This window comes from Tupaia chinensis, unplaced genomic scaffold (genome assembly GCF_000334495.1).
Source record: "Tupaia chinensis unplaced genomic scaffold, TupChi_1.0 Scaffold146386_1, whole genome shotgun sequence".
In the NCBI taxonomy this organism is placed as follows: domain Eukaryota; kingdom Metazoa; phylum Chordata; class Mammalia; order Scandentia; family Tupaiidae; genus Tupaia; species Tupaia belangeri.
The window spans coordinates 3,003,519-3,023,089 of NW_006206241.1; the positions used below are offsets into that span (position 1 = coordinate 3,003,519).

A 19,571-nucleotide genomic window follows, 5' to 3' on the forward strand; every position below is an offset into this window, starting at 1 on the left:
ACTGTCCTTCCTACTCCTGTGTGTGGAAAGAATAGCTGCGGAGTAAGAGGACTTGACAGTACTTTGCTTTCTCATCCAGTGTCACTGTTGAATTGAATCGTCAGCTTTTTGGGACTGGCAGCTCTGTTTCCAGAGTCAGCTGTTCCAGGCCTCACTACCCAAAACAGGGCCTCAGCTTCTCCCTATGGCTGCTCACCATTCTGTTTTTCAGAGAACCTGTGGCTATCTCAAGTAAAATTATTGTAAATTTTGTTTTTATCTGCTCTTGTGATGAGGGTAAGGCATTGTTGGTTGTACACCGGACTTTTAAAAAAAATTTTATTTATTTATTTATTACTTTGAATCACTGTGTATCCTTGAAGTATACCAAATGGATTTTACCATCAGGAATACACTACATATCCTTTCAGTCAAAGATATTATAATGTACATTTTATTGATAATTCATATAGAAAGGATGTTTTATTTGACTTATATGTCAGTACTCTTTTTCATGTAAAAATAGCTTATTTATTTATTTTTCCTTTGGTGTTTTTTCCCCCTACATTTTATTGATTCACAAAAGATCTTTTTTTTTCTTCTTTTAAAGAGAGATTTTTGCTATAGTGTGCCATGCACTCACCAAAGAGACAGACAGACAGAGAGAGAGAGAGAGAGAGAGAGAGAGAAATTACCCTCCTCGGGAGGGGGGGATGGCCACGCCGCAATCCCTTCTCTTCCATTCTCTTCTTGAGCCCTAAACTCAAACCACGGTTAACTACGTGGGAATCCAGCAATGTAACCATTATATCATCTGGTGGTCCTGATTCACAGAAGATCTTAATTAATCTAAATACTTTCAATAGCAAGTGTAGCTGATTTAAACATACCTGTAAACACATGTCTGACATTAGACATAAAACTCAGTGTGTATGCCGGGCCCGTGTGCGCGTGTGCCCAAGATCTCGAGAGGAGAATGGAGGAGAAGGGATTGTGGCGTGGCCATCCCCCCAGGGGGGGTGATTTCTCACTTTCTATCTCTCTGTCTCTCTCTGTCTGTCTGGCGAGTGCACGCGCCCTATAGCAAAAAAACTCAAAAAACAAAAAACAAGAAAACAGTGAGTAGAGTGAACCTACTATAAGGCAGCACCTACCTGAGACTATGCAGCTTACTGTGATCTTTAAGTAGGTGGGGTTTTTAATGTATTTTTTTAATTTCAAGAAAAGCAGTTTTAGCTTTAATAAAGTAAAAAAATTTGATTAAGACTTAAAGCCAGAAAAAGGTTAGGATTCTGTTCAAATTCAAATTCAAAAAATAGATATGGACAAAACTAAAATCTAGTAATAAATACATTGTAATTTTCTCCAAAACATTTTATTTTCTCTCCATTCACCCTTTACCAAAGAGAGACATAAACTAACTTATTTCCAAAAAAGTAAGGTTAGTCTCAATTTGGTCTGTTCGCACAAAGCCCCATAGGAATACTCATTGATTTAGCGGGCTTTGCTGGTACCTTTCATAGGGAACTTCAGATCAGACTCTTTAAAAAGCCTCCCAAGGCTACTGAGCCATGGCAGGAGCTCACCATCTGACTGTGCCTTTAAGTACCTACACTTGAATGTTTTCTGGGGCCTGTCAGGAAGTGACATTCTTTACTTATCTACCAGGCAGAACTGTTTATGGTACCAGGCAATCTTTCCAAGAGCTTCTGTTGGCTTTCTTGAGATTTACCTTAAGTTCTTTAGCTTTCTGGTCATATCTTTAGATACAACATTCCAGTCAAAGTCCTGGCAATAACTAGTAATTCCAATTTCTGATGCAAGACAACAGATATTATCAAACTTAGGCAAATAGCCATCCTGCCACAAAATAAGAATACTCAGATATTTTCCAATTGTGGAGGGGTCAGGAAGGGAGAAAAGTTTGTTTCATTTTAAAAAAAAATTAACAAATTGCTGATTCTATCAACTCAAAAGACAAAAATCCTTAAATCTGGAAAACAAAGCATAGAAGAAAATCAGTAATGTTTTAGTCAAAGTCATGAAATTCTATTTCACCAGTTTATTCTCAAGTAATTAATCTTTCCTCTTTTGAACTTGCAGTGTTACTGTGGTCTGATCTTTCCATTTAGACTCTGGAAGTTAGGATTCAGCATTAGTATTGATAAATTCATACTTGTCCCTACTATTAAGGTGGCCATTTTTTTAGTTGTTTTTTGTTCTCTTATTTCTGTGTGTCTGTCTTTAGTTTTCCTGATATAGCACTCCCTTCAGAACTTCTTGAAGAGCTGGTCTGGTGTTGGTAAATTCTTTCAGGTTTTGTTTATCTGAAAATGTTTTTATCTTTTCTTCCCATTTGAAGGATAACCTTGCCAGGTATAGTGTTCTTGGTTGAAACTGTTTTTTATTTAACACTTTGAATGTATTTTCCCACTGTTTTTTTGCTTGCAATGTCTTCGATGAGAGGTCTGACGTTACCTGATGGGATATTCTTTATAAGTAACTTGACATTCTTCTCTTGCCAATTTTAGTATCTTGCCTTTGTCTGTTATTTTGGCCAGTCTGGCTATGATGTTCCTTGGAGAAGATTTTCTTGGGCTGATTCTGTTTGGGGTCCTTTGTGTATTTCTTGCATCTGGATATTTGAATGCCTCTTTAGGTTTGGAAAGTTTTCTTCCAGGATTTAATGGAATAGATTATCAATGCCCTTATGAGTTCCTCCACCTTTTAGGATACTGACTACCTGGATTTTTGGGCATTTAAAGGTATCTAGTATTTCTTATATATTATTCTAATTTTGGGGGGTTATTTTCTCAGTCTTTTTGGTAATTTTTTCTTGGTCAGAGGTTTTGTCTTCTACATCTGAGATTCGATTTTCTACATAATTTAACTTGCTTTTAATTACTTTTAATACTTATGAGGGAGGTTTTGATTTACTGTATTACAGCCTTCATCAACAGTTCCATTTGATTCTTTTTTTTATGGTGTGTCTGTCTTCTTTCAAATTGTGGAAGGACTTCCTTACTTCCTGGAACTGATTGTCTTTTTTTTCTTTCAAATCTTTTGAAGTTAGATGTCTCTCTTCTCTTGTATCTCAATTAGTTTTGTCACTATGAATATTCAGAATTCTTTATCTGACCACGAGTTCCGTTGTACTGTCTGTGGATGATGAGGGGTTGTTCTTTTCCCTGTGGGGAAGAGATATTTTCTTAGTTTCTCATATTTCTTGTGCTTCTGTGGTGGTTTCTGGTCATTTGGTGTATTGTATGTTTCTTCCTAATTCCTTGGAGTTAAATCTGAGCATTCAAAGGCGTGCGGGAGGAGGTGAACCGCAATCTCTGCAGTTCCATTTTCCTGACGCTCACCAAGCAACCTGCACTTTTGGTGTTGGAACTGAATTTTACAAAGGCCTCCTGGTTTCTGGAGAACAGGTGCGCCTGGGCTGAGCTGCAGGGTTCCAGCTGAGAGTTCTGAGGTGCGGGAGGAGATGAGCTGTGCTCTCTGCAGCTCTGTCCCCCTCCCTGCTGCTCACCCTGCCGTCTATTCAGAAGTTTGGCCACTGTACCCCTAGATCTGTCTAGACACTCAGTGTGTGGAGGCTGAGCAGCATAGTGAGGAAGAAAGGTACAAGGAAAAGGGGGAAAATACAAACAATAAAAACAAAGGGGGAAAAGAAAAACATGACAAGAACAATAATAAAAGAAAAGAAAATTTGCTTTTTAAAAACAAAAATTGCAAACCTCTTGGCATGCTGTGTGCTGTATGGAAGTGGCAGGGGACAGCTCGGATGAGATGTCTTCCGAAAGGGCCTGTGATTTCCCTTCCTGTGTGGGAGGGAGAAGGTGAGAGTGAGCAAGACAGAGGAGAGATCAGAGAGGCCAGAAAAAAGACTTAAGAATCTGGTGCTGTTTTAGCTGTGGGCCACAGTGGCTTGAATTCCTGATGCTAACTAGCACTTTTCTCTGTTAATACTTGACTTACTGCTGAGATGTGCAAGTTTGGTGCTAAGGAGTACTGGGTGCTTCACTTGGATTTAATTTTCACAAGCTTGCTGCATGAGTGCCACTTGACCTTCCCTTCCTTTCAAATTCCAGTACGAATGACCTGAAAGAAAAACATAGCTCTCCTGGGTGGTTAGAAAGCTGGCCATCAGGGGAACAGCAGATGATGTAATGGGATTTGCTGGACTCCCACATAGTTGATCACATTTTGTGCCTTGGACCTAGCAGCTTAAAACTGACTCTGGGCGCATGTGTGCGCGTGCCCAAAATCCCAAAAGGAGAATGGAGGAGAAGGGATTGTGGTGTGGCCATACCCCAGGCAGGTGATTTCTCGCTTTCTGTTTCTCTGTCTCTCTCTTTCTTTCGGGTAGGGGTACGTGCCCTACAGCAAAAATCTCTCTCAGAAAAAGAAAATGCTCAAGAAAAATAAAGTTGGCCATCAGTAGGAGAGATTACTGAGGAAGGTACTAACTATAATATCAGTTGGTGTTAAAACTTGGAATAGCAGAGAAAATAGCAGCTTTCAGAAAGCAAGTTTTCATTGTAAAGTCTGGAATTTCCCAACTGAGAGGTGGCAGGAAGCAGGAAGAGGAGCAGGACATTAGCCTTTTCCCAGTTAATTGGTTTTGAGGTTGACAGGTATGCCAGCCAACCTCCGCTTTCCAAACCGTTTCTGGCTTTCCCTCACAGACTCTGGGCCAAGTTTAGCTTTGTAAAGTGTATGACGTGGAGGTGCCCAGAGTTGCTGTAGATGTCAGAAAATTGGGTAATTGTAGCTGCTTTAAGAGAGAGCCATTCTTGTTTTCAGAAAATAAAATGCATATGTGTATACTCCATATAAACTTCCACAGCCACTCCTCCTCTCGCCTCCAGGGGCAGGGTCTTAGAGGTTCATGAACTGAGAACCTGCGTTTATTGCCAAAACTCCAGAACTACATACACAGGCTGAAGAAATATACTTTAGCTATCAAAGATGCACTGCCTAAACTCTCCTCTAAAACTTTGAGAGAAAGCAGTGACAGTAAAGAAAGGCACTCAACACAAGAAGTCTGAGGAAACAATATTAAATCATGAATGAGGAGAAAGTGTTCAAAGTTTAATTGTTATTTTTAGAGAAAGTCTAAGAGTAGATCCACGTACTGCTGCTATGAAATTGAACCAGTTGAGGATTCTTTTATTCTTTCTTTTTTTTTTTTTCTTTTTTGAGAGGTTTTTTGCTATAGGGGCTTGTGTTCATCAGAGAGACAGAGAGAGAAAGCAAAGAATCACCCCCCAGGGGGGATAGCCACATCACAATCCCTTCTCCTCCATTCTCCTCTCAGGATCTTGGGCACGTATGCACACGTGCCCAGTGTGAGTTTAAGCTCCTGGGTCCAGGACTCGAACCACAGTCAATTACATGGCAGTCGAACGAGGTAGCCCTTGCACCATCTGCTGGTCCCCCGAGGATTCTTGAAAAGTAAAAATACTATTGGAGAAATAAACCTGCTAGGAAGTATGAATTGTTGGGTGGACAGAAGATTGATTAGTGAACCAGGAGCTTAAGTCCTAGGCATCTGTAGATCATGGTACAAAGGAATAAACGGAGGCACTTGAGGAAATGGAAGGCAAAGGGAAGGGGCAGAGGTCTCAGTACTCCTCTAGTAGGACTCTCGGAGGGCGAGCAGAACTGCAAGGAGAGAAGAAGGTGATAAAGAATAGCAGGAAACTTCCCTGACTGGGTAAGACATGCAGGATTTATATTTTAAGGGCCTTCCAATTGTCGAGCGTGGATTTAGTGTATAATCTCCACCTCTAACCCATTCATGGGGAATACACCAAAATCAAGGGAAGCAGAAGGATTGAATATGGAATCTTTTAGTTTATTACTTCATTACTTACAGAGTTGCTTGCAATTGAATCTGACAGGTTTATTTAAACTGCGATCTGATCATGTGGAAGATCCAGAGACATCACAACATGGCAAAGGGCAGGCCTTGAACAGAGTTGCTGTCCATGTTTCTGCCTCTTCTGGTCTCCGTGTTTGCTCTTACAAACACACCAGAACTTTAAAACTCAGTCATTGCTCCCTCAACATTGCCCTGGCCCGGTATTACCTTATCACACCCAGAGGCCCTCCTGTGACAAGATGCAGGGATTACGTTTTTACTTAACACCTTTACATTATAACCAGTTCCCAACACATGAATTTTTGGGGGACATATAAACAATACAGAGGGATAAAGATACAGTTCACTGAAAAGTCCCTGCAGTCATATATCTAAGATGCAATACTATGTCATACAGAACTCTAGGAAGTCCTTGGGAGAATAGCTATATGGGTAACTCCAATGTGCTTCTCATAAATAGTGCAAGCATTCAAGATGGAATCGGAGTTACTATTCCAAGATTGATAATTTACATACAACTCTTTAAACCACAGTAGAATTCTTTAAAATACTTCTTAAACAGTTTAGCTAGTAACAAAAACATCTACAGTTTAATATGAGATAGTAATAAAAAACTTTCCTCCCCTTATAGAAACAAAAGCCTATGAAACTTGCCTGGCTTTTTAAGGCAAACACAGACTCAAACAAGCTTCTCTTAGGTAACAGAAGTCTGAAATACTACACTGTTTTAGAAATAAATAATAGGGCTATCTATATTTATTAGAACCATTGAGATGTAGCCAATTCCATTGATATTCAGAGGAATGTTTTATGGTCTTACGTTCATATTTTAGAATGAAGTACAGAAAATGGAGAGTTCAACTAAGAAGGCAGGTCAGTACAACAGAAACCTGAGAAAATTAGATGGAGAGAATTGAAGAAGCAAATGTAAGTTAATAAAACAGGAAATACATAGCAGTTAAAACCATTGAAACCGAAAGATGAATCTTGTAGTGCCAGTGAGCCTGACACCTTTTTTGGCAGGTGTCATGAAGAAAAGAAGGAAACAGTCCCAATAAGGACTGTAGAAATGGACCATTTTCTAGGAGAACATGCTCAGTCAACCCACGGTCGTTGTAAACCTCAATAGAAAATAACACAGAAGACATTTTTTGAAAAATAGTTTTTAGATTTTACACTTAAGTAGATCCAGAAGGTTAAAGGGTGAGCTCAGTAAAGCCTTCAGTGAAAAACTAGTGTCTTGCCAATTTGTTTGTTTTAGAACCTAGAAAAATACAGAGTGTTTCCATCTCAAGCTCTTAGATGAGCATAACTCCGTAACAAAACCTAATAATAACATGTGTAAACATCTCAAACTCAGGACTTGGTCTTTTGTTAACACAACTGCAAACATACGAAATAAACATTTTTAAGAAACAAATCCACAAGTAATTGAGAATACAAATTATGACTTTTTCCTAAAACTGTTTTAGAGATGCTTGTGATCATTCCCTATTTTAAAAAATTGGTGATGTAGTAAAAAGAAAAAAGTGAACTTGAGCAAGATGGAACAGTAAAGCGTCGTCGTTTCTGTCAAAAATAAGGCACGTCAGCCTGTCCTTCCTCGCGCTCCGTGTACACCAGAGGCCCTCACAGCGCGCCAAAGTGACCAAGAGTAGGAGCTGTAAGTCCTGATCAGAAGCAGTTGAAATTGTCATTGTTTTTTGCACTAAGACTGTGTAGAGAAGCCAGGAGACTCAGCTGGAAATGCAGTTCCAAGTACCAGGAACTTGGTAAAGTGGTGGCGACCCCAGTGATATACACAGTGTACCATTACAGACCCGGAAGGAAAGACTAGAATGAAAACAGCTCGTTCTCACATGACAGCTGCATTGTCAGATGCCTAAGAAAAGACCCAGCAGCAGTGTGCAGCGACTGAGGAAAACTGAAACATTCCTGGGGAGATTTAGAAAAGACCTGGCACAAACTAACATCGAGTTCCTGGGTAAGGAGGCTCAAATGTATTCTTAATTACACAGCCTCACTCAAAATTCCCTTGAGATTTTTTTGGAAAAGGACAAGCAAGTGGTAAAAGTGTATCAGGAAAAGAAAACATGTTCAGTATAAAATTATATATAAGAAAAAAAAAGCTGAGCAAAGTTTAGTCTCTACCATATTAAAGCATGATTTTAAATCATCCTGATTAAAGAAGTATGGTATTGAGACCAGCAGATGGTGTAGCAGTTACTTCATCGGACTGCCACTTGGCCAGCCATGGTTCAAGTCTCAGACCTAGTGGCTTGAAGACCCAGGGGCTTGAAAATCACACCGGGCAAGCATGCATACATGCCTAAGATCCCAGGTGGAGAATGCAGGAGAAGGGATCGCAGTGTAGCCATCCCCCCTGGGGGGTGATTTCTCATTTTCCCTCTTATCGTGTCTGTCTGTCTGCCTCTCTCTCTCAGTTGAGTGCTTGTGCCCTAAAGCAAAACCTCTTATAAAAAAGAAATGTGGTATTGATAGAGAAACTGACCAAACAATGGTGTAGAAAAGTCCAGGAATTCTCATATAAGTGCCTTAGATTATGATGTGGGAGACCTTGAAAGGATTAGGGAAAGTTCAGTTTAATGAGGTTTTATTGTCAGCTGGTGAGGAAGCCCCACTGAAGATGTTTTTTTGGGTATGGCTAACTTTCTTGGATCACATTAGAGGTAATGAATGCATGCTTAGTCGGATGGACGAAGCTCTGGTTACTAGTAGCTTCCTTAAGCATGGAATAGTAACTTTTTCTTCTTTTTTTTTTTTTAAAGATTCCTTGTTTGCCACTTTGAGTATACATGACAAGCAGGGACCCTGGGCAGGCCATCTAAGCAAGGGATTACAGCATTGGAAGCGGCTTTCAAGTAGGCTAAACCACAGTATAGATAAGCTACTTCATCACAGGGTTTGGAACTCAGAAGTGGATGTGCCTGGCACACAGTGACAATCAGAAGGTTGATTTGGTTTAGGAGAGTTGGAAATGTCCATCTTTAAACTCTGGTGACCCTGTCCTCCACATTTGTCCTGGTCCCCTTTCTGTGGACCTCATTTTTTGTAGTCAAAGTTTGTCAGCTTAAATAGGGTTAACCTGTCTTTCAAAATCTGTGACTTTCTGGAGATACTTGGCTTAATAGGCTGGTCTTTTTGGCCTCTATTTATCTGGAATAAACTAATTTCAACAAATGCTTAAGGTTGATTTAGTTCAAGGAAACTATGGGGTTGATAGAAAAGCCGTGATTTATTTTTCTATGCAAAATGTGTCATGGCTTTCCAGTGTCCCAGTATCACAGAGCTTTAAGGTGGCCTGAAATTGCCTCATACTTACAGCTGCGTTTAGCGGAATTTCAATTAGCATGTGTTGTTTCCTGTGCATATTCCATTTCAAGCTAATTCAAATTTTTATTTTCATGAATATTTTTTGTTTTGCAACTTTTTTTTTTTTTTTTTTAATCTGTATACTTAAGAATGTTGAAAGATGGGGCCAGTAGGTGGCATAGTGGTTAAGGCACTGGACTCCCACACGGCCAGCCACAGTTCAAGTCGCAGACCTAGAGGCTTGCTTTCCTACTTTCCCTTTTTCTCTCTCTGTCTCTCTCTGGTCAAATTAAACAAATACTAATGATGATAAAGAAAATGAAATATTATAATTGTTTTAAAAAAATGTCGGGACCAGCAACTGGTGTAATGGGAGTGTCGCTGGACTCTGATGTAGTTGACCGTGGTTCTAGTCCCGGACCCGGTGGCTTAAACTCACACCGGGTGCATGTGCGTGCATGCCCAAGATCCCGAGGAAGAGGGATTGCTGCGTGGCCATCCCCTCTGAGGAGGTGATTTCTCGCTTTCTCTCTCTCTGTTTCTTTCTTTCTGTCTGGCAAGCGCATGCACCCTATAGCAAAAACCTCTCCAAAAAAACCTGTTGAAGGGGCTTTTTTTTTTTTTTTTTGAATTTGTGTACTTAAGAATGTTGATTTCTTTTTTGGAGAGTAGGTTGCTATAAGGCACATGTGCTCACTGGAGAGACAGAGACAGAGATAGAAAAAGAGAAATCACCCCCTCCAGCAATCCCTTTTCCTCCACTCTTCTCTCAGGGTTTTTGGGCATGCATGCACATGTGCCTGGCATGAATTTTAAGCTGCCGGCTCTAGGACTCAAACTGTGGTCAACCACATAGGAGTCTGGCAATGTAACCATTATGCCATCTGCTGATCCTAAGAAAGTTGAAAGAGCTTTAAAATCATAGTATATTCTTAATGTTGTATTAATTGCATTAGATCTGCCTGTGAGTTACAGCTTCTCTTGGCCTTTGGACTTGAATCAGTGGTTCTTAATCATTTTAGAAATCCAGACTCTTTGGGAAAGTCATAAAATTCCAAAAGTTTTACTTGCTCTATAAAAGCATGTGCATCTCTGTGTGCACTGTCATGTGTGTGATTATCTATCTCTATCCCCTGTGCTCGCTCGCTTGCATGCTCACACACACATACCCGCACACACACACACACGCACACACACACATATTTTGTGTCTCACTCTATTCCCCTCAAGTCCATTAGTGGATTTCTCTATAGCCTATAAGCCCTCTGGCTGATCCCAGCGTTGTTGACCTGGATGACTTCTGTGGGAACCTCCTGAAACTGGAAGAATGCTCCTCTACGTTCCCACCCGTTCCCACCCCTTCGTCACATCAGCCATTTACTGCACTTCCTTCCCGTCTCAGCACCTGGAGATGGTGTAGGTGCCAAAGTCTGTTGGTCCCATGTGTGCATAAAGGTAACATGCCTTTCACAAGGAGATAACAAGATTGAGTTCTCCTTCCTTGCTTCCAAATTTAAGAAAAAAGCAAACAAACGTGTCTCTAGCCTTTGGTTTTTAGCTAAAGCACTGCAGGCTTTTCTGTCAGGCACTGAGTTGTGCCTAGTGGTTAGTTATCTATTGTACTTTTCTGTTTTTGATACATCCTGATTTCACAGGGTGTTTTGGCCTTAGGTAGGTTGAAATAAATGACAAGACTCTAATGCCTTTTTACTCTTCTTACAGAGAAAGTAAAGCTGCTTTTGAAGGAACTCTGGCTCTGTGTAAACACGACACACAGATTCCCTGGTGAAGGCAGATGTGTCCAAGGTGAGAGAGAAGCTTATGTTTCTTACATAGAAGTGTTTACCACAGACATTGTAGCCTCAAGGTTTCATAACTCCCGAAGTTAACTTTACAAGAATGAAATAAAGGGCCAGCAGATGGTATAATGATTACACTGCTGGACTCTCATGTAGTTTACTGTGGTTTGAGTCTCGGACCCTATGGCTTACAGCTCACACTAGGCATGTATGTGTGCCCAGGATCCCAAGAGGAGAATGGAGGAGAAGGGATTGTGGCATGACCATCCCCAGTAGGGGGGAGGGAGGAGCGAGGGTGTGAATTTCTTGCCTTTTCTCTCTCTGACAAATGCATGCACCCTATATCAAAAATCTCTCCTTAAAAAAAAAAAAAGTGATGTAAACTAGAGTGGGTTCTTTTTATTATATAAAATTCCTTTCTTTACAATGTGACTTCTAATCTCAGTAAATGCATTTAGCTTTTAATTTTTTCTTTTCTTTTTTTTTTTTTTGGTTTTTGGCTATAGGGTATGTGTGCTCTCCAGAAAGACAGAGAGGTGGGACCAGCAGTTAGCATAATGGCTATGTCGCTGGACTCCCATGTAGTCGACCACGGTTCGAGTCCCGGACCCAGTGGCTTAAACTCACGCCGGGCGCGTGTGCGTGTGTTCCCAAGATCCCGAGAGGAGAATGGAGGAGATTTCTCGCTTTCTGTCTCTCTGTCTCTCTCTGTCTGTCTGGCGAGCACACATGCCCTATAGCAAAAACCTCTCCAAAAAAACCCCAGAAAGACAGAGAGGGAAACAGAGAGACAGAAAGCAAGAAATCGCCCCCCAGAGGGGATAGCCACGCTGCAATCCCTTCTCCTCCATTCTCCTCTCGGGATCTTGGGCACGCACACACACATGCCTGGCGTGAGTTTAAGCCACTGGGTCCGGGACTCAAACCGCGGTTGACTACATGGGAGTTCAGCGACATAGCCATTACACTAACTGCTGGTCCCTAGCTTTTAATTTTTTAATAGCAGTTGTCAGCAGAGGATATTTGAAGGTCAAATGGCCAAAGATTCAGTTCCTTCTAAATCCTCTATAGGATTCAGTTCCTTCTAAATCCTCTCATAGGTTTGGTCAGTCCACCAGCACTGTAGCTTTGTTTTTAAGGGACTTCATCAGTTCTTTTGGTTGAACATCTTGATTGGCTTTAAAATGTCAGATTTTCTGTTGCACTCACAGTGGTAGTCTATTCCAGATTTGAAATTTGGAAATAGCTGTTTGCTATTCCAAGTGGGAGGGGAGAGGAGAGCTGTCTTGCATAAGGTTAAAGTGCTTCTTACTGAAAATTTGATAGTTTTACTAATTTCGTTTGATTAGTCGTGTGAATTCTCAGATCACCAAAAATCTAACTCTGTAGAAATGTGTGCACCTAACTCTTCCTCTGTGACTTCTGAAGACAAAATTCTCTTGGAAAAATATTATTTGGCAAGTGAACTGGTTCTGATTTATGCCGAAGTCAGACCTTGTGGGGAGTATCAAGACATCCGATAGGCTTTTAAGTAACTCCTTCCATCAGTTTTCCTGCTGGGTCAGTGCCTCGATAGTGCCTCAGGGTTAGGGTGGGGCCTCCAGCTCCTTCCTCAGTCCTTTCAGCTTAGAGTCAGCCTGTGTATCTGTCCCACAGAAGTGATCTGAAGACGTTTTAGTCTTACCTGCAATCAGGAATCATTTTGAGCACTTGATTTAATGTTGAAGATGTTATTAAAAAGCTGTCCTTTGGGACCAGCAGATAGCGCAAAGGTTACATCGCTGGACTCTCACATGGCCTATTGCAGTTTGAGTCCCAGACTTGGTGGCTTGAAACTTACAGTGGGCGTTGTGCGTGCATGCCCAAAATCTCCAGAGGAGAGTGGAAGAGAGAGGATTGCAGCATGATCATTCCCCCAAGGGGTGATTTCTCACTTTCTGTCTCTTGTCTCTCTGACGAGTGCATGTATCCTACAGCAAAAATCTCTTTAAAAACAAACAAACAAACAAAACACTGTCCTTTCTTTAAAAATACTTCAAGGGTTAAAACTATTAAGACTATTCTATCTCTTCTAAGGTAGAAGGAAAAATGACATTTTTGGAATCTTTGGAATAGACAGTTTTCCAAGGGTCCCTGAATCCTCTGTAGAAATGTCTTTACAGTCTTCACATATTATAAATGGTTACTTATTCCCAGGGCCCATAGAGCTGCTGGTGGTACCACTCGGTGCACCAAACGCAAGGCCTCAGAGGGGTGACGTTCCTGTTGCGTGATGCTGTGAAGTAGTCATGTGGTTTAGTTAGGTCTCCAGTATTCTACAGAAAACTGGTTGATTTTGTGTCGCTTTTCTGGTATAGAGTAGTGTCCTTATTAACCCATGTACACAGGGTGGTTGTCTCCCTGCCACATCTGCTGGTCGTGTGGAAAGACTCATCGAGAGGGGAGCGAGCTAGCAAGGCCCTCTGTGCCTTGGTGCCTTCACATGCATGGTGTGCCGCTGGCCCGCGAGGTCTTCCCACCACCCATCTTCCTGTCAGAGTAGGGGACTTACATGAATGTATCTAGGTGTTCTGGAAGCATGTCTACAATCAATTGGCTGCCTTTTAAAAGAAAAAGTTCCTATTTACTTGAACTTCCTACTGCAAGCATTTTGAACTCAGTATAAGGTTTCTTTCTTCTTTTTTTGTGTGTTCTTGATAAATGTTTCTTGTAAATATTTGATCTGTACTTCTTTCCCCCAGAAAAACCTGCCAAAGAAAACACCAGATCCAGGGCACCTGGGGAAGAGGCTGCGCTGCTTCCAGCACAGGGCAGTCCTCTGAGGACTTCAGACGTGCAGACGTGCTTCACAAAACTGTCCATGGAAATACAGGGCGACTTTTCTTCCTGTGAGAATGTGGAGGAAGAGAGGCCCGTTGGAGCAAATTACAGTGCTGACCATGTGGTTAACGAGGACAAGGTCCCTGGGGTGTTAATGCAGGGCCACCATGACGGTGGCAGTACTGGCTTTTTCGACCAGGATCACTTTTTCGATGAAGATCTTCAGGCTGCAATTGACTTCTTCAAACTTCCCCCTCCTCTCCTGTCTCCAGTGCCCTCCCCACCACTGGCGTGCTCGCCACACCTGGGCTCCTTACCTTCCGTGCTCACACCTGTGAGTTTTGCTTTCTGAATTTGATGCCGCATGGGCACATTGTCTACCCCAGCGTGGCAGTGATGCTTGGGGGTGTTGACAGTACTCAGGTAGAACCTGCCAGTCCCACCTGTCTACTTCGCAATAAGTTTTCCTGCTGGGTCAGTGCCTCGATAGTGCCTCAGGGTTAGGGTGGGGCCTCCAGCTCCTTCCTCAGTCCTTTCAGCTTAGAGTCAGCCTGTGTATCTGTCCCACAGAAGTGATCTGAAGACGTTTTAGTCTTACCTGCACTCAGGACTCATTTTGAGCACTTGATTTAATGTTGAAGATGTTATTAAAAAGCTGTCCTTTGGGACCAGCAGATAGCGCAAAGGTTACATCGCTGGACTCTCACATGGCCTATTGCAGTTTGAGTCCCAGACTTGGTGGCTTGAAACTTACAGTGGGCGTTGTGCGTGCATGCCCAAAATCTCCAGAGGAGAGTGGAAGAGAGAGGATTGCAGCATGATCATTCCCCCAAGGGGTGATTTCTCACTTTCTGTCTCTTGTCTCTCTGACGAGTGCATGTATCCTACAGCAAAAATCTCTTTAAAAACAAACAAACAAACAAAACACTGTCCTTTCTTTAAAAATACTTCAAGGGTTAAAACTATTAAGACTATTCTATCTCTTCTAAGGTAGAAGGAAAAATGACATTTTTGGAATCTTTGGAATAGACAGTTTTCCAAGGGTCCCTGAATCCTCTGTAGAAATGTCTTTACAGTCTTCACATATTATAAATGGTTACTTATTCCCAGGGCCCATAGAGCTGCTGGTGGTACCACTCGGTGCACCAAACGCAAGGCCTCAGAGGGGTGACGTTCCTGTTGCGTGATGCTGTGAAGTAGTCATGTGGTTTAGTTAGGTCTCCAGTATTCTACAGAAAACTGGTTGATTTTGTGTCGCTTTTCTGGTATAGAGTAGTGTCCTTATTAACCCATGTACACAGGGTGGTTGTCTCCCTGCCACATCTGCTGGTCGTGTGGAAAGACTCATCGAGAGGGGAGCGAGCTAGCAAGGCCCTCTGTGCCTTGGTGCCTTCACATGCATGGTGTGCCGCTGGCCCGCGAGGTCTTCCCACCACCCATCTTCCTGTCAGAGTAGGGGACTTACATGAATGTATCTAGGTGTTCTGGAAGCATGTCTACAATCAATTGGCTGCCTTTTAAAAGAAAAAGTTCCTATTTACTTGAACTTCCTACTGCAAGCATTTTGAACTCAGTATAAGGTTTCTTTCTTCTTTTTTTGTGTGTTCTTGATAAATGTTTCTTGTAAATATTTGATCTGTACTTCTTTCCCCCAGAAAAACCTGCCAAAGAAAACACCAGATCCAGGGCACCTGGGGAAGAGGCTGCGCTGCTTCCAGCACAGGGCAGTCCTCTGAGGACTTCAGACGTGCAGACGTGCTTCACAAAACTGTCCATGGAAATACAGGGCGACTTTTCTTCCTGTGAGAATGTGGAGGAAGAGAGGCCCGTTGGAGCAAATTACAGTGCTGACCATGTGGTTAACGAGGACAAGGTCCCTGGGGTGTTAATGCAGGGCCACCATGACGGTGGCAGTACTGGCTTTTTCGACCAGGATCACTTTTTCGATGAAGATCTTCAGGCTGCAATTGACTTCTTCAAACTTCCCCCTCCTCTCCTGTCTCCAGTGCCCTCCCCACCACTGGCGTGCTCGCCACACCTGGGCTCCTTACCTTCCGTGCTCACACCTGTGAGTTTTGCTTTCTGAATTTGATGCCGCATGGGCACATTGTCTACCCCAGCGTGGCAGTGATGCTTGGGGGTGTTGACAGTACTCAGGTAGAACCTGCCAGTCCCACCTGTCTACTTAGCAATAGTGTCTGCATTCTGCAAGACATGCCCAGTGGACTTCTGCAGTGCATGGTTCAGACAAACGTGGGGCTCAGAGGGCGGCTCTGGCAGACGGAGGCATTTAGGGCCTGTCCCTTTTCATGCAGCACAGGTTTTGTGACTCAGCCATCCAGGGAGAGGAGGAGAAGAAGATGAAATCCCAGCAGAGGAACGAGGGAACGGGTGGGAACTAAGTGGGAGGATAAGAGAGGAGAGCCAGGAGGTAATAGTCTTCTAGGGTTCAAGAGAGGAGAGAGCTTGTCCTATAGGAACAAGTTCGTTTCCACAGGTGCCGCCCTTCAGTTCCCTGCTCCCTCACAGAACAGGAAGTTGGGCGGTTGATGCTGTTGGTGGGTCACATGGTAGAGGTAGTTCTCTAGAATAGGAGGGTGGCCCATGGGGGTCATGGGTGGGTTCTGGGCAGAGGTCACTGATCAGAGGACAGACTGGGAGGGAGAGCCCCGTGTGAGGTGACAGTGCTGTGGTCCGAATGGCAGCAGAGAGGTAGCACTCTAAGAGTGTGAAGGAGAGTCCATGTGGCAGCGACTACATGTTGCCATTCAGAGCAAGGGCAAGGCTTGATGCAGATGCAGAGTCAGGGCCGGGTCCCACCCAGGTGAGAGGAGAATGGACAGCAGTGTAGCCAGAGGTGTGATGTCAGGGTTGGGCCCTTACTAGGCATGGGGGAGCAAGATGGAGAGCCACTCTTAGAAGCTAGAGAGCAAGCACTTGTCTCTGGGCCGGTGTGGAGTGGAGCTCAGGAGGGCATCTTTCGTGGGAGCCACAGTGGAGTCGGGTGCAGAGAGGGCAGGCGGGGTTGTACCAGAAGCTGAGACCCCGTCCACTGGTGGAGGTCCAGAAACCTGGATACCTCTGTCTCAGGTGGATTCAGAGGACTGGTCAGGAAACACGTACTTCTCCTTAATGCATTTGGTTTGCTGAATGAGTGTTTAATTAGTATAATTCTTATTTTTTAAGGAAACCTGCTTTGGAGAGTATACAGATTCCAGCGATAATGACTCAGTCCAGCTTAAAAATTCAGCTGAGTCTGTTTCAGAAGATGACATAACTGATGCACAGGATTATTTTGGTCCACCCAGGAAGAATAAAGGAAGTGCAGCATGGGCGGCAGAGCCCAAACCACCTGAAGCCTTCCACACTTTAAAGACGTCAGAAGTAAATACAATGACAACTGTTGGATTCGAGACTTTAACAGCAACTTTGAGAGAACCTTCAACCACCTACTCCTTACCTCATGAAAAGCACTGGACAGTGTCTTCTGAGTTTGTAAGTGGCGGGAAAAGAGTCATTTTACACGAGGCAAAAGGACAGAAAGAGGTGAGGGAGGTGGAGAAGTCAGTGCAGACAGAAGATGTGCTCTGCAGACCCGCCACGAGTCCGCACCTCCAGGGCTGGGCAGGCAGCCTCGCTCCCCAGCCAGGCCCTGCCTCCTGGGGGGCAGGGGACAAACTCACTGAGTCCACAGGAACAGCCCTGTTGTCCAGAATGACAGGATTGCCCAAATCAGAGTTAACTAAAGGGACACAAACTCATGAAACCACTTCCAGATCAGACTGTGTAACTGTTTCCAACCATTTTCAGAGCATCCCTAGAGAAATGGGAAAACAAAGAACACCCACACAAGGGTTCAGTGTAGGAGAGTCTGACCCAGATGATGACGTGGGGGATGCCGCGGATGCAGCAGGGCTCGACGCTTATGCCAGTTTTTCCTCCTCGTCTACCTCGACAGCCTTGTCTGATTGTACCAATGCCCAGTCCTCTCCAGGGTTAGAGCGTGCTACTGACACGGATATTCCAACAGAAGCCCCTACTGAGCTGCCCCACTCACAGCAGCACCTGCAACCTAGAGCTTGGGGCATGTCCGATCTGCGGTCGGAGCCACCTGCATGTCCTCTAGGAGGAAGCTCCCAGAAGAGTATCTTGGCGGCTGCCAGCCCGGAATTGGGAGCATCTGATGTTAGTGGTCAGAAGAGCAGTGAGACAGAAAGGACAAAAGTCGTGACAGGCACAACCAAAATACATTCCCTCTCTCAGTCATTATTTGTGAGCACTGCGAGAGATGGACAGTGTGAACGCCAGGATGCCAGGACTGGAGTCTCTGATTTTACACCATTTGTGGGTTCTCGGGCCGGCTTAATCAGGAGTGGCTTGGATTTTGTTAGAAGTGCTTCCTGGCACTGCAGTGCTTTATTAAGAAGAAGCAGTGAAGAAAGTCCAACAGCAAAATCTGAGCATGACCGAAAGACCACCCGCCGGCTAGAGGAGGTGGCACCATCCTTACCCAATGGAGGGCTGGCATCCAAGCTGGAACTTCCTAGACAAAACAGCAGACCTGTAGAGTTTACGGTCACGTCACCTTTGCTTCCCAACCAAGTGTCAGTCATCACAAAGCAGGCAAGACCAGGAAGGATTCAGAGTGCTAAACCGGAACTCCCGCGACCGCGTGGGCACGAGCCTGCCTGCATAGCAGCAGAGCACAGCAGCGGCGAGCCTGCTCGGATGCCAGCTGTCGTAGCAGAAGGTGGAGGAAGGGGCGAGCTAGCACAACACTCCGGGGAAGTGGCTGCTAGGGAGGGTGCATCCCTGGATGTTTCTAACTCTCGGAGAAAATTAGATTTCAGTTCTCCAAGTGGTTCTTTACCCACAGAAACTCTTGATCATCCCACAGATAGTAAGTTAGCTTTCTGTTCTGAAAGCATTCCTGTCCAAAACCAAGACGTCGCGCCTAGGGCTGCAGTGCAGGAGGCGGCAGAGGAGCAGCAACGGTGTTCTCATGCTCCAGACCCAGATGAGCGTGGAGGGGATGGCATGGCGCTGACAGCAGCAGGGAGTCCACCAGCTGAGGAGGCCTCCTGTGGAGACACAGGAAGACTGGATGATGAGACCCTGGCTCTTCCCAGCGACTCTCCTGGCACCCCGCAGAGTGCTCCTGAGCTTGTGCAGTTGAAAACAAAAACTCCTGGTGCTTCTCCCGAGTTTGTCATCAGCACAGGCACTGTTCGCTCTTCAGCATTTAGCAGAAAAGATGGAGAGACACAGGACCTGTCCCAGAGTCGCCCTTCTGGCCCATTGCACTGTTACACAGGCATTCGGGAGGGCCGAGGTGAGGACACCGAGGTGGAGGACAGTGAGGCCTTCAGCTGCAGTGAGGGCGAGCCTGAGCCTGCGGTGGGCAGCCAGCAGCGGGATGCCCCTGAGGACTTGGGCAGTGACCTGGGGGGTACAGGCACTGCTGTAGCTGGGGCGAGGCCTTCCCTCGAGGTAGGTTTTTTAACCTCAGCGCTGCAAGATTTCAACATAAGCACTTTTTCTGAGATAGACAGACTTTCTACATCAGAAGTTGTTAGGTTTCTTGAAAGTTGTCAATTAAGGGATTATAGTTCAGGGGACTCTGTTTCAGAATGTTCTAGCAAAGGAACCCTTAACAAAGAAATGAACAAAGAATTGAAGCAAAATGAAATGTCAGAAGAAACATATGGAAAGCAACCCTGTGAAGAAATACTTGGAACCTCTGAGGAGGT

The 19,571-nt window shown here is 44.1% G+C and overlaps 1 protein-coding gene across 1 annotated transcript in view; it reads left to right on the top strand.

The window, feature by feature from the left end:
* The window catches only part of ICE1 (interactor of little elongation complex ELL subunit 1), a 74,197-nt gene that overhangs the window by 31,234 nt on the left and 23,392 nt on the right, over positions 1 to 19,571 (top strand). Inside the window, 3 exon segments of the mRNA XM_006168899.2 lie at positions 10,925 to 11,008; positions 13,743 to 14,155; positions 17,008 to 19,569. Coding sequence (XP_006168961.1) covers positions 10,925 to 11,008; positions 13,743 to 14,155; positions 17,008 to 19,569 — 3,059 coding nt within the window.